The sequence below is a fragment of the Belonocnema kinseyi genome, chromosome 7 (assembly GCF_010883055.1).
Source record: "Belonocnema kinseyi isolate 2016_QV_RU_SX_M_011 chromosome 7, B_treatae_v1, whole genome shotgun sequence".
Taxonomy (NCBI): domain Eukaryota; kingdom Metazoa; phylum Arthropoda; class Insecta; order Hymenoptera; family Cynipidae; genus Belonocnema; species Belonocnema kinseyi.
In genome coordinates, this window is record NC_046663.1 from 49,955,242 (window position 1) to 49,970,919 (window position 15,678).

The 15,678-nt window shown below is 25.0% G+C and overlaps 1 protein-coding gene across 5 annotated transcripts in view; it reads left to right on the plus strand.

The window, feature by feature from the left end:
• The window catches only part of LOC117175814 (F-actin-monooxygenase Mical), a 153,714-nt gene that overhangs the window by 110,731 nt on the left and 27,305 nt on the right, over nt 1-15,678 (plus strand). For all 5 annotated transcript variants that reach the window (XM_033365566.1, XM_033365569.1, XM_033365568.1 and 2 more), the window contains one exon: nt 9,702-9,826. In XM_033365566.1, the coding sequence (XP_033221457.1) occupies nt 9,702-9,826 (125 nt within the window). The remainder of the gene's footprint in view (nt 1-9,701; nt 9,827-15,678) is intronic.

Sequence of the window (15,678 nt, forward strand, 5' to 3'; positions counted from 1 at the left end):
ACGGATTTTTAACAAATAGTTGAATTTTCAACTAAAACAGATAAATTTAAACTAAAAATATAAATTTTAACCAAATCTAAAAAAAATTAATTTTTAACCAAATACATGAATTTTCAATAAAATCAATATAAATTTCCAATGAAATAATATAATTTTTAACCAAGAAGATTATATTTTTATAAAGAAAATAATTTTAAATGTGAAATAACCAATTTTCTACCAAAAAAATCAATTTTAAGCCAATAAGATCAATTTTCTACCAAAATAGACGAATTTTTAACAAATTAAATGATTTTTCAACCAATTATTTGAGTTTTTAAAGGAACTTTTAACCAAAAAGTGGAACTAGTCACCAATAAGCTTAAATATTCTCCCGAAAATTCAAATTTTCAATAAAATACATGAATTTCAAACCAAACATTTGAATATTCAATTTAAGAAGATAAATGTTGAAACATACATGTACAAGTTTCTCAATTAAAACAAATAATTTTCAATAAAATAATTTCATTTTAAACAAAAAAAAAGTTTTGTAAACTAAAATGACGTATCTTCAACCAATTAAATAAATTTTTAACAAATTAGTTCCTCTTTCAGCTAAGTAGTTGAATTTTCAACAAAAAAAGTTAAATTTTCAACAAAAAGAGATTAATTTTTAACCAAATAGTTGTGATTTTTTAAAAAAATTAACTTCAATCTTAGTTTTTCGAAAATTACCTAACTCTATCAGGTTTTCCCTGGCATTTCCTGACTTTCTAGAATTACCTGATCTGTAGCAACTCTGTAATTTAAAAAAGTATATGTTTATTTCATTCTGTAATGTTTTTGTACAAATATCTAATAATTATGATATATATTTGTTTAAACAATAAATTTTTTAATTCTTTTAAATTATCTATAAATCCTCTGTTCGAGCTTAAATGCTGAGCATATTCTCGAGAAAATTTGTTTAACATAAATTCTTGGGCATTTAAGAACTCTAATAATGGGCCATTCTAAACTACGTTACCAAAATGCTCTATAAACAGAGGAAACAGGCTAATTTTTAGCAAAATATGAGAATAAATTATTTTAAATAAAATTTAATGTAGATATATTTAATTCAATATAAAAAGCTATACATTCTTAAGATTTATAGTCGGAATATATTGCATTTTGATATAAATAGTTGAATTTTCAACCAAAAAAGATTTTATTAATACAATAGTTAATTTTCAAAAAAAAAAATAATAAGTTTCCAAAAAATCTTGAATTTGTAACCAAATAACTGCATTCTGAATCTACAAAGGATGAATTTTGATGATGAGAAGATGAACCTGAAAAGATCAATTTTCTTCAAAAAGAAGCATTTTTAACTAAATAAATGCATTTTTTAGTAACGAAGGAAAGCTTTAGACTAAAAATGTAATAGTTAATTTTCAGTTTAAAAAACTTTTTAGCAAAAAAATACGAATTTGTAACAAACTATTTGAATCCTAAGTCAAAAAGAGAAATTTACATCATAAAAGATTAAACATCATAAAGATTTTTACCTAATATTTATTTTTTTTAACCAAAATATGATCTTTTTATAACAGTTGAATTTTTACCAAAAAAGTCAATTTTAAACTAAAAAAGTTGAATTTGAACGAAAAATGGAATAGTTATATTTTCAGCACGAAGAACTTCTCTTCGAAAAAAAAGATTCATTTCATACCCAAAATCCAAATTTACACTAAATACAAGTATTTTCAAACAAACAATTGCATTCTTTACCAAAAAAGAATACACTTTTACCACAAGATATGAATTTTTAAACTAGAAAGACCAATTTTATATAAAACGCTTGAATTTTCAACAAGAAAGATCATCTTCTATCAAATTTTTAAATTTTGAACAACAACAAAAAGACTTAAATTTTAAACTAAATACTTGAATTTTCAACGAAAGAGTTACATTTTCATCCAATATGATTAACATTGTACCAAAAAAGAGAAACTTTCTACAAAGCAGTTAAATTTTTATCCTCAAAATATCAATTTTTACCAAAAATGTTCTTGAAGTATTTGAAAATAATTTAAAACTTGAAATGATTTCAAAATATAGTTTTTTAAGATTTCGCAAAAACAAGCTTTTTAAGCATTTTGAAAGTTTTCAAGAGAATAAAAAAATGTCTCAAGGTTCTTCGGAAAATATAAAATTTTTTTTATTTTGCTTAAATTCTTAATTTTAAGAGAAAATTAAAAAATTAAATTTTAAAGATTTCAAACAATTATAAACAAAATGTAAATATTTGAAAATTTCTAATGAAAACTTCGAAGTTTTTTAAGGGTTTTGTAAGGTTTTAAGAAAATAAACAACTTTTCTTAAAATTCCTGTGAAAATATAAAATGATTTTTCATCGTCAAAAATTAATTATCAAAGAAAAATTAAAATGATTTTTTAAAATTCCAAAGAAAGTCTCAAACATTTTAAGGGCATTTTTTTTAATTTTGAAAGATTAAAATATGTTTGAAAATTCATCTCTTTTTGATTAAAAATTAAATTTTTTCATTTCACATATAAACAATTTCATTTTTCATTAAGAATTCATCTTTGTTGACTAAAAATGTAAATATCTCGTTAAAAATTTCTCTTTTTCGGCAGACAATTGATCTGTGTTGCTTGAGGATTTAACAATTATGTACAAAATTCGGCACTTTTGGTAAAAATTGATTCTTTTATAGTTCAAAATTCAACTGATTGGTTAAAAAAACCTTCTGTTTTGCTTGACGATTCAACTATGTCCTTAATAATTCGTCTTTTTGGATGATTTCGACTCTTTTTTATGTAAAACAAAAATCTTTTCTAGTTGAAAATTAAAATTTTAGATTGAAGGTTAGATTTGTTTAAAAATAGCTTTTTTGTTGAAATTTATATTTGAAGTATCTGAAATTTTCAAAAATCTTTTTGAATTTTCTCAATAATCTTCGGAAATTCATATTTATATAACCTTAAAAACAAATAATAACTTTAAAAAATACCAGTTTTTAAATTTCTTCGGCTCATATTTTTTTTTTAATTTTCCCTAGATTCTGCCCTAGGGTAAAAACTTGTTGCAAAATGTCGAAAACTTTCAAAAGTGTTTAAATATTTACAATTTTTGTAAATTATTATTTATAACTATTTAATCAATTTTAGTGATATTTTTTAAAATATTGTTTTGAACTTTTTAAATCATTTGAAACAATTCTAAAAATCTTTTAGCGGGCTAGAAAAAAACTGTTAAGATTTTCCTTAAAAATAAGCCTAAAAACATTAAGAAATGTTAATTATTTGCAGAGTTATTACAATTTTTCGCAAACATATCAATTTTTACGTTTCTTTTTTAATAATTTTTGCCATAAAATTGCCATTTTTCGCCTTCAACTTGGGCTTATCAGACTCAGAATTTTTCGACTTATTATTAGTCTCAGAAATAAAAACATAATATAAAACTAAAAAAAAATTTCAAATTACTGTTAAAAAACTCGAATAACTCAGACAATTATATTAATTGTAAAACCCAATAGCTAAAAAATATAAAAGCAACTAAAATTCAAATATGAAAACTGGGATTAGAAAATCCAACGAATACACACCGTAAATTGCTTGCATTCAAATCATGGAAAAAAACTCCTGACATGAATTTTAATAATAATTCATACAAAATTTTATTTAACCTTTTTATGCTTAAAATTGTGTATACATTTGGGTAAAATTAATTTGGGTACTATATTAAATTCAATTTAAAGCGCTTCAAATCCCTAACTTTTCAAATAAAAATATTGCATTTTCAACAAGATAGCTGCATCTTTAATAAAATATGAGACAAGAAAATTTTCGACTTACGAGATGAAGTTTCAACAAAAATGACGAACCTTCAACAAAAAAGAGTATTTGGATTTTCAATTTAAAAATATGAATTTTTAACAAAAAATATAATAGTTTATATTTAAACCAAGAAAAATTTTATTATAAGTAAAAAACAGTTAAATCCAAAAAATGCAATTTCAACCAAAAAAGACACGGATCGTTAATTTAAAAAAAGTAATTTTTAACAAACTAGTTGAACTTTTTAGAAAGTAATTAAATTTTGGAAATAATTTCTTGAAAACAGGGCAAAAAAGAGGTATTCTTTAAAATGGGGGAAATGAGAGAATCAAGAGAAAAAGTGTGAAATCTGAAATCTTTTGCAATATTCGGAAAATATTAAAAAATTTATCATCAGGAAACGTACCCCTGAAATTGGTAACGTAGTTTGTGGACGCCCTCTAATCAGAAAATAGTTGCCTGTATTTATAATCAGAATAGTTTTACGAATTCAAAGATTTCCCTAGAAGGAAAAATAAGCCTTCGAGAACAAAGCTATTTTCAATCAGATAAATGAATGGTGTAAAAATTTAGGTATTGAGATAAAACCTGTTTGAAACGGAAGCTGGATAATCCGGATTCTTACCCAGAGCGGAACTTTTCTACCCTTTTAAAACTAAACCCGGATTCAAGAAAGAGGAGTACTTTATTTATTACAAAGTAAATAAACTGACCTTGAATTCTTACTGTTTAATTCCACAATTTTCTGTCTAGGTGTACATATTTATACCCTTTGTGGAATTTGTTACCCTTTTTAATTTTTTATTTATACAATAACCCAGTAAATGAATGACTTTTGAGGAGCTCAATTCGAGAAGAATTGTGGTTGATTCAGGGAGGCCACTGGAACGGTAAGCCGGGAATTTTTCAAGATTGGGAAAAACACGGGAATTTTTGACGTGAATCGGGAATTTTCTTCAAATTTCAATAACAAACGTTTAAAGTTCATAAAGAATAGGTTTAATTTTAACAGCATTACATTATAAAATGTCCTTAATGGTAAGAAATATCTGTGAAAATATTTATCAAATAAGAAAAACCAAGATAATACATTTTAGTTGCAGAATTTTGTTTTAAAAAATAAATATTTCGTAAAAAAAAAACATCTTTTTGGTTGTAAATTTGACTATTTATTTCAACGTTGAACCCTTTTTTGTCGTCAAGTAAAATCTCTAATTTGGTTTAAAAATTCAACTATTCGGTGCAAAATTAAACTGTTTTGTAGAAAAATCTTTTTTTTTTTTCATGAAAATGAATTCTTAAAATTAAAAATGATTTTTTTGTAGTCCAAAAATTCAACTATTTAGTTAAAAAAAGATATATGACTTCATCTAGTTGAATTTTATACATATTTTTTAAATTAATTTTTTAAACTGAAAAGTCGGAAGCTTAAATGTTTTGTTAAATTCATATTTTTGGTTGAAAATTTAGTTGTTTCGTTCAAAATTCGTCCTTTTAGATTAAAAATTCATTTTTGATGGTAGAAAATTCATATTTTTTTAATTGAAAATTCCTCTTTCTTGGTAGAAAATAAACTCTTCTGTTAAATATTCAAAACCTTCTCACAATTTTTTTTCATTTTTGCTTGAAAATTCAACTATTGGTTAAATAATGTCACTATTTGTTTAGAAATGCACCTATTTAATGTGGAAAAATCGTGTCTTTTGATGAAATTTCAACTATTTGGTTGTATATGCAACTGCTTTGCCGAAATTTTTTTTTAAATTTAATTATTTGGTTATAAACTAATTTATTGGATAACAAAGTCATATATATTGGTTGAAAATTCATCTTTCTTGACTTAAAATTATATTTTTTGTTACATTTTTTTATGTTAATAATTCAACTATTTGGTTCAAAATGCAACTTTAAATGTCTGAATTTGAGTCTTTTTTGTTTAAAAATTCGAGCATACAGTTCAAAATTAACCTGTTTGGTTAGAAATTCAATTATTTAATTAAAAAGTCAACCATTTTCTAAATAATTCTAAACCTATTGTTAAAAAATCATCCTTAGTTTGAAAATTCATCTCTTGGTTGAAAATTGAACTATTTTGTTGAGAATGCTGTATATTTTGACTTTTAAATTTTAGCGAATTAAAGTGTTTAATATTAAATTCAATATGGTTTGAAGCCCTTAGAACTAATTCTATTGAGATTAGAAGGTTTCCATTATATAACTTGTTAATCATTATACGATTGAATTTCAAGTTTTTTAATGAAAATTTTGTTAAGTTTTAATTTGGAAAGTTGAAAATCGAGAAAATTTCCGTTTGGGCTGCTTTAATTTACACTTTAATTTTAGTTACTTCACATGAAAAAAATCTTCAGCTTTAACAATTTGAACTTTTTAATTTCAACGACCAGGACAATTTTTTGTGAACTAGGAAAAAATCATGAGATGTGGCCATCCTGTAATTATTGTTTTATCCCACTGGTTTCCGTTGTAGACAAGTTTTACACTAATTTCATAAATCCTACTTCACGTCAAATGTTTCTAATCTGCACTCGTTTGAAAAAGTTATAACACTTTTGCAACGTTGTTTTAGGCAAAATTTATGTAATTAACGTTTTTTTATTTAAAAATTATCCCTATAAATAAATTAAGAGCATTATTACTGGGATTTAACTTTTTTTTATACTGGTTATAATCATTGGCCAAAAATTGACTACAGACCTCACAGTACCCTATATGCAGCCACTAATGTAATTTTTAATAATTTCAAGGATTTTAAATATTTTATAGTAATTTTAAAACCCTTAAGGCCTTTTCAAGAGCTTTTAATTTCAAATAATTTAGGGAATTTTTAAAGATTCTAATGATTTTTTATTAATTTCATTAATTTGAAGGGATTTAAAGGCGTTGGAAATATTTTAGGATAAAGATTTTTGTTCTATTTCTGGAAATATTGCAAGATTTCGTAGAATTTCATGGGACTTATTAATATTTTAGTAGATTTTAAAGAATTTATTCAAGATAAGTGATGTATTTCGTAGGGCTTCTAAGATTCGCAGATTTGAAATTATTTTCTGGAATTTACCCCGAATTCTTATTAATTTATACTGAATTTTTTTCATTCTTTCCAATTCTTTGAATTTTTTTAATTCACTTGTATTTTGTGAAATTGACTCAATTCTACTTAATTCAATGGAATTTTTTATTTTTTGAAGTTTTTATTAAATGTATCCTTAAAATCAGTTGACAAAATGATCGAAGCATTTGGACTATTTAAAAATATTTGTTCAAATTCCTTGGTGTTTTCAAGGTCTTTAAAAAAATTGCAAAAGATTGTAAAGGATTTGAAATGTTTCAGTTTATTTCTAAATATTACAAATAAATTTTTAATGGATTTCAGTAATTTAATGGGATTTCTAAGCATTTAAAATATTTGAGGGTATGGTAAAAATTCCCAGGCTTTTTCAAGAGATGTACCAAGTTTTAAGGGATTTCAAAAGATATCAAAGGATACGAACTATTTTAGGAAATTTTAAAGGATTCCCAGGACTTTTTTTATTTAAATAGTTTGAAGGGATTTTAAATATTTTGAAACATTTTAGAGTATTTAAAATATTTTAAGGCATTTTCAAAAGATTTAAACATTTTTAGGGGATTTCCAAGGATTTTAATAATTTTAAGGGATTTGAAAACATTTTCATGCAATTTTAAATAATTTAAGAAGATATGGAAGAATTTTACAAGTCATGTAAGGATATAGGATACTGTAAAATATTTCAAGGGATTTTATAAGATTTCCGAGTATTTCAATGATTTTATGGGGGTTTGAGAGCTTTCAATGTAGTATTTTAATAAATTTTCCAGTATTTCAAGAAATATATTCAGATTTCATAAAATTTCACGGGATTTCAAAATATTTAAATTAATTTAAAATAATTTATTCACTAGAAGTGAGGGATTTCGTAAAATTTCAAAGATTTCAAGAAATTTTCAAACATTGTGTGCAATTCATTTTGAATTCGCCCTGAATTCTTCTAAATCCATGCTATTTCACTCAATTTAGTGGATTTTAAAAAAGTTTGTGTTTAATTCATCTTGAAATCTTTTAAATTCTCTTTAATGTTTCTGAACTCATTTTCAACTTAATTCAATGCATTGTTTTGCATTTTCGAATTGTTTTGAATTCGGTTGATTATTTTTTAAATTCACTTTGATTTTAACAAATTTCATCGATTTCTTTTGAATTTGAGTTGAATTTTTTGTACTCATTAGTCACTTCCTTGATTAGAAATTGGTAGAGATTCAACGTTTTTAAATATTTTTTTTTGAATTTACCCTGCAATGTTTCTAATTTTTTGTAATTCTGTTGAATTTTTTTAATTCACTTGAATTCTTCTAAAACATAATTCTACTTAATTCAATAAGGCATTTGATCAAAATTTTCTGAATTCCCTTGCATTTTTCTGAGCTCATTTCAAAGTTATTGAATTCAATGAAGATTTTTCATATTTTTAAATTGTTTCCAATTCATTTTATTTTTTTCTTGAATTTTTATCAATTTCATTATATTCTGCTCGTTTACCTTATTCCTCTAAATTCATTCAAATTTTACGAAAACAAATTGAATTTTTTTCTTAAACATTATTTTTTATTCATTTGAATTCTTTTGAATTTAACTCATTGTTTTGTAGTCGTTAGTCACTTTCTTGTTTTGATAATAGTATTTTCAAGGATTTTGAATTATTTTTTTGAATTCACTCGGAATTCTTATTAATTTACCCTGTATTCTTTTTAATTCTCTGGAATTCTCTTCAATTTTTTTAATTCACTTGAATTCGTCTAAATTTTCGTAATTCTACTAAATTCAATGGATTTCTTTGAATTTTTAAAAGTTTTTATTTAATTGATTGTAAAGTCTTTTAACTTCACTTTGAATTCTTAGACATTTAATCAAGTTCTTCTGAATTCCTTTGAGTGTTTCTGAGCTCATTTCAAAGTTACTGAATTCCTTGAAGATTTTTCATAGGCTTAAATTGATTCCAATTTATTTGCTTTTTTTCTTAAATTTGTATGAATTTCATTAAATTCTTCTCGTTTACCTTATTCCTCTAAATTCATTCCAATTTTACGAAAATCAATGGAATTTTTTCATGAAACACTTTATTTTCAATTCATTTGAATTCTTTTCAATCTAACTTAATTGTATGTAGTTATTAGTCACTTCCTTGGATAGAAATTAGTAGAGTTTCATAGATTTTAAATCATTTTTTGGAATTCACCCGGAATTCTTATTAATTTGCCCTGTATTCTTTTTAATTCTTTGGAATTGCCTTAAATTTTGTTCATTCACTTGAATTCTTCTAAAACGTAATTCTATTTAACTCAATGTATTTATTAGAATTTTTTACAATTTTCTATTTAATTGATCCTGAAGCCTTTTAACCTCACCTTGAATTCTCAGGAATTTCATCAAATTCTTCTGAATTCTCTTGAATTTTTCTGTGCTCATTTGAAAGTCACTGAATTCATTGAAGATTTTTCATATTTTAAAATTGTTTCCAATTGATTTAATTTTTTTTTGTTCAATTCTCGGTGAATTTTTATGAATTTCATCGAATTATTTTCATTTGCCTTATTCCTTTAAATTCATTCCAATTTCACGAAAATCAATGGAATTTTGTTGATTCAAAAAATTGTCCAATGCATTTGAATTGTTTTGAATTTAACTTGAATTTTTTGGAAGTCTTGTGAATTGATCCTGAATTTGTTACCTCTGTTTAGCAACTATTCAATACTGACGTGTGCAATCTTCCCTTTAATTTCCCAGATTATAAACAATGTTTGAAAAAAAATGCATTTTTATTTTGTCTTCACAGACGAAGATAGTGCAACCGCAACAGAAGATGAGGACGATGTTCGTGCCAGAGAGCTGAGAAAGCAGGAAGTATGGCTGAAGGTACCACCGCGCAGTTGTGACACGGACACCGGATCGGAAACTGAGGTGAAAATCTCTCAAGTCTCTATAGATAACGCGTCTCAAGCATCACAAATTCCCAGTGAAAGTGTTTCCGTAATCGCTTCTGACGAAACGAACTCAATTTCAAACTCAAATTCACGCATCGAACCCTCTCTAATTGAAGTCCCAACTTGTCCTCCGGAAATTCGTCCAGAAAGCTTGCCCCAACTTTCAGAAACCGTAACGAATCTTGTAAATAGCGAGTGTGAGATTAAGAATAATGTTTTCGAATTTGTTGCGAGTGAGTCTCAATTGGTGAAGGAAAACGAGACAGAGTTGAAGCTAGAAGAAACCCCACTTCCGGATGCTATTCTCAGTAATCAAGTCGATAAAACGGGAAAAGTTTTTGAAGATGTTAATTTGCAGTTGAACGGGGATAATTTACCTGATTTGCTCACCTCTTCTCCGAGGCTGAGCAGACAAACAACTCCTGGCTCGATTTCCGATACCAATCAGTCCTTCAAAACTGTTTGCACTACTTTATCGGACGACGGGTTGAAAGACGAATCTAGTGAAGAAGATATTTCTTTTATCGAATTTGAAACCCCGAATTCTCTGGCGGAATCGGAAAAGACGATGTCTGAAAGCCAGAGTAAAAGTAGTCTCTCGAACGAAAACAGCGCGTCGTTGAAATTACAAGTTGATATTAAAAACCTCACGCCAGTTGTCACTGTGACGGCCCCCACTCCGACTTTTGAACGATCAGATGATCATCTTTTCTGCGAATCTACAAAGCTAAATATCCCCAAAGATGATGAACAACCTCGTCCGAGCGAACAAATCACTTATACTTCTTTTGATCATCTGAAGGAAGAATTGAAACAGAGAAAGGCAAAGAATAAAGCAAAAGTTAAGGAACTTCGGCCTCTCTCAAAAGAAAATGCCCGCGAGCAGATGAGCAAATATTTCGAAAGAAGCAACTCTGAGACTAAAAATTCTCGTAAATCGTCTTTGGTTATTGAGCCAGATAATTCGGAAGTGGAAGTAGTTGAGTTGCAGATCAAGTCAACGATTTCCGATAAAGTCGAGCAGAAGGATTTGTTGAAATATTTCAATAGAACAGACTCCATCAAAAAGCGAGATGTTGATTCGAAAACAGGGGAAGAAGTAGAAAAAAGGAGAATTGAGTTAAATGTAGAATCTGGTGTTCAAGATTTTAGTTTCATGGACGAAATTGACTCTGATACTCTCGATGAACAGTTTAGTAAAATAGAGAAAGAAAATGAAATAGCAGATGAGACTGAAAATAGTAATTTTTCTAATATTTTGTTAAATACGCTCTTCTCGAAACCTGAATTAGAGAGCGATTTAGTTGAAAATATTCCAAATGGAGAAATTAATTCTGATTCAAAACAAGAGATAATTAATTCTGATAATTCTTTCTTGAATCGAAAAGAAGAAATAAAATTGGTAGTTGTAAATAAAAAGCACTTGAAAGTCGAGAAAGTTCATCTTCCTAAAGTTCAGAATGCAGAAATTCAGAAAGTCACTGTAGTAGAGAAGGTAATTCCTTCTGCGTCGATTACGAATGGATTGACAAAGGCCGAGGATAATTCCTCTAAATTTGAAATTAACGTTCCCACAAGACCTGAGCGAAAACATCATGTTCAAGACACGAAACCTCCAACTCCGGAAATTCCGAGGAGGAAGAAACCCGAAAAAAAGTTGTCTAATTTATTTAATAGTTCGGATTCCGAGCAACCGATTGAAAAATCAAAAGTTACCAACAATGCGAGAAATGTTAGTGAACTTGTTGATGTAAAAGCGAAAAATAATTTACACGGTTCTTTCGGATCTATTGCGTCATCGAAAGCCGAAAAGAAAAAGGACAAGTGTACGATATCTTAGGATTTTCAGTTGTATGATTTAACAGGGTGTCTATTATACTTGGAAAACGTGGAAATGTCAGGGCATTTTTTTTAATTCCGGCAATTTTTTTCGAGAGCTTCCTTATTTTTTTTAATTGTCATATAAAATTGAATAGCAATGATTCTATTTAAATATTTTGTACGAAATTCAATTTTTTTATTGTTTAAATTTAATTTATTTTTTAACTTAAAATTTAATTATTCGAATTTTGGTTGTACATTTAACAGTTTATTTGGAATTCTTTCTCTCTCTTGACTAACAAATGAAAATTCAATTATTTGCTTTATAAACTTCTTTTTAAGTTTATTATAAAGTGAAACTTCTTTGTTAAAAATTATTTTTTTTGTTGAAGATTTTTCATTTTAATTGAAAATTAATCTCTTTGGTTGAAAACTGAACTATTTTATTAAAAATTTTGTTCTTTCTTTGGCTGAAAATTAATTGTTTTTTACTGAAAATGTAACTTTTCCAGTTGGAAGTTAACCTATCTCGTTAAAAGTCTTTGTTGTTGATGAAAATTAACTTTTTTAATTGAAAATCTAACTATTTCAGTTGCATATTTGATCATTCTAGTTAAAAATTCATCACTGTTTGAAAATGTAATTAATTTTTTTATTAAATTAAATTTTTCAACTGAAAATGTAACTATTTCAATTAATTACTCCATAATTTTAGTTCAAAATAAATTTTTTTATTGAACATGCATTTTTTCAACTGATAATTTAACTGTTTTATTTTTGGTTGACAATTTATCTTTTTTAATTGAAAATTCATGAATTTTAATAAAAAGTAGTATTTTGTTCGAAAATAAGCTTCTTTTTGAAAATTTAAGTATTGTAAAAGAATGATCCTTTTGGTTCAAAATTCATCTTTTTCTACTCTACTCTACTGTACTTGGAAAACTTGGATGGAAAACCTGGAAATTTCAGTGAATTTTGTTAATCATGGAATTTTTTTGAGGGCGTACTTTTTTTAATTTGTCATATAAAATTGAATAACAATGATTTTATTAAATATTTTGTACGAAATTTGTTTTTTTTTTGTTTGAAATGAATTTTTTTTTAACTGAAAATTTAACTATTCTCATTCTGGTTGAAAATTATTATCATTTTGAAACTTCCTTCTTTTTAGTATAAAAATAATCTTCTTGGTTGAAAATTCACCTTTTTGTTTGAAAATTCAACAGTTTATTTGCAATTTTCTCTTTCTCTTGACTAATAAATCTTTCTTATTTAGAATTTCAACTTCTGTTGATATTTGTTTTTTTATTGTTGAATTGAACTGTGTGATTAAAAATGAAAATATTTTTTGGTTCAAATATCAAATACTGCATTTTTCGTTTAGGATTTATCTTTTTTTTTTTAATAAAAATTCAATTTTTTGGTTTATAAACTTCTTTATAAGTTTATTATAAAGTTAAACTTCTTTGTTCAAAATGAATGTCTCTGGTTGAAGATTATTTATTTGAATTGAAAATTAATCTCTGGTTGCAAAATTAGCTGATTTATTGAAAATTTGTTCTTTCTTGGGCTGAAAATTAATTGTTTTTTTACTAAAAATTCAACTTTTACAGTTGAAAGTTTAACTATCTTGTTAAAATTTGTCGTTGTTTTTGAAAATTAACTTTTTTAACTGATAATGACAATATTTCTGTTGAATATTTTATCTTTTTAGTTAAAAACTGATTGCTTCAGTTGAAAATTCAAATATTTCACTTAAAAAATCATCATTTTAGTTAAGAAATCATCACTGATCGAAAACATAATTATTTGTTTGAAAATTATATATTTTTTTAAAATTTTTTAATTGAAAGTCCAATTAAATATTCCATGATTTTAGTTCAAAATTTATTTCTTTGCATAAACATGAATTTTTTTAACTGATAATTTTACTTTTCAATTTTTGGTTGGAAATTTATCTTTTTCAATTAAAGATTCATGAATTTCAATAAAAAGTAGTATTTTTTGTTCAAATATAAACTTCTTGTTTGAAAATTCATCTTCTTGGTTGATAATTCAACTATTGCAGTTAATGAATTATACTTTTGGTTAAAAATTCTTCTTTTTGTATTAAAATTCAATCATTTAAAGTTTGTTTGAAAATTAACTTTCTGACTAAAAGTTTAACTGTTTCATTTTTTGTTGAAAATTAATCTTTTTTAGTTCAAAATTAAGCTATTGGATTCAGATTTTTTCTTTTTTAGTGTAAAAATCATGTCTTTGTTGAGAAATCATAATTTTAGTTGAAAATGTATTACTTTGTTTGAAAATGTAACTATTGGTTTGAAAATTCGTTTTTTTTTTAGTGAAAATTTTACTATTCAATTTTCGGTTGATCTTTTTCGATCTTTCTTGGTTAAAAATTCGTGTATTTTGTTTAAAATTCATATATTTTGGTAGAAACGAAACTTTTTGGTTGAAAATTAATATTTTTCTTCAATATTCAACTATTTCACTTGAAAATTCATAAGTTTGGTTCAAAATTAATTTTTTTAACTTCCAATTTAATTATTCCATTTTTTGTTGAAAATTTATATTTTTTAGTACAAAATTTAACTATTTCATTGAAAATTTGTATTTTTTAGATGAAAATTCAATTAATTCGTAAAAAATTAATGTATTTTGTTTAAAATTCGTCTTTTTTGGTAGAAACGAATCTTTTTGGTTGAAAATTAATATTTTTTTATTTAAAATTCATCTATATCACTTGAAAACTCATATTTTTAGTTGAAAATTTATCACTTTGGTTCAAAATTAATTTTTTTAACTTCCAATTGAATTATTCCATTTTTTGTTGAAAATTGATATTATTTAGTACAAAATTGAACTATTTCATTGAAAATTTGTATTTTTTAGATGCAAATTCCATTATTTCGTAAAAAGTTAATGTATTTTGTTTAAAATTCGTCTTTTTTGGTAGAAACGAATCTTTTTGGTTGAAAGTCAATATTTTTTATTTAGAATTCAACTATATCACTTGAAAACTCATATTTTTAGTTGAAAATTTATCACTTTGGTTCAAAATTAATTTTTTTTAACTTCTAATTTAATTATTCCATTTTTTGTTGAAAATTTATTTTTTTTTATACAAAATTTAACTATTTCATTGCAAAATTTGTATTTTTCAGATGAAAATTCAATTATTTCGTAAAAAATTCATGTATTTTGTGGAAAAATTGTGTTTTTTGGTAGAAGCGAATCTTTTTGGTTATAAATTAATATTTTTTTATTTATAATTCAACTATATCACTTGAAAACTCATATTTTTAGTTGAAAATTCACCACTTAGATAGCTTTTTTACGTGGAAAATTAACTTTTCTAACTGTCAATTTAACTATTATATTTTTTATTCAAAACTTATTTTTTTATTTCAAAATTCAACTATTTGGTTTAGAATTCATGTATTTTGTTGAAAAATCGTATTTTTGGATAAAAAGTGAATCTTTTTTTTATTGAAAATTAAACTATTTTGTTTAAAATTCACCTAGCTTGTTGAAAACGCTATATTTTTACTTGAAAAGTTATGAATTTAAAGCGGTTCAAATTAAATTTAATATATAATATTAACTATACCTAAATAATTATTGAATGTTAATTATAAAGAATCAAATAAAAACTTGTTTAGATTATTACGCAAATTAATGGATTTCAGAGACAACTTAAAGAATTCATCATTTTTTAATTATTATTTATTTATTCAATTAATCGGTGGTGCTTAATATATTTAGGATTATCATGTAATATAGTTTGACAAATCTTTCGGAATTAAACATATTAATTGCGAATCCCTAGAAACGGAAAAAAACCTTATTTATAATAAACTCGAGTTTATTGTTTTAAAAAATGCGAAATATTTGAATGGTTCTATAGTATGAAAAATTATACCTGGAAAAGTTGGAACTGTCAGGTCATATTTTTCCAATAGTTGAGTAGACACCCTGTTTAATGTCTATGTGCAAGATGGATGT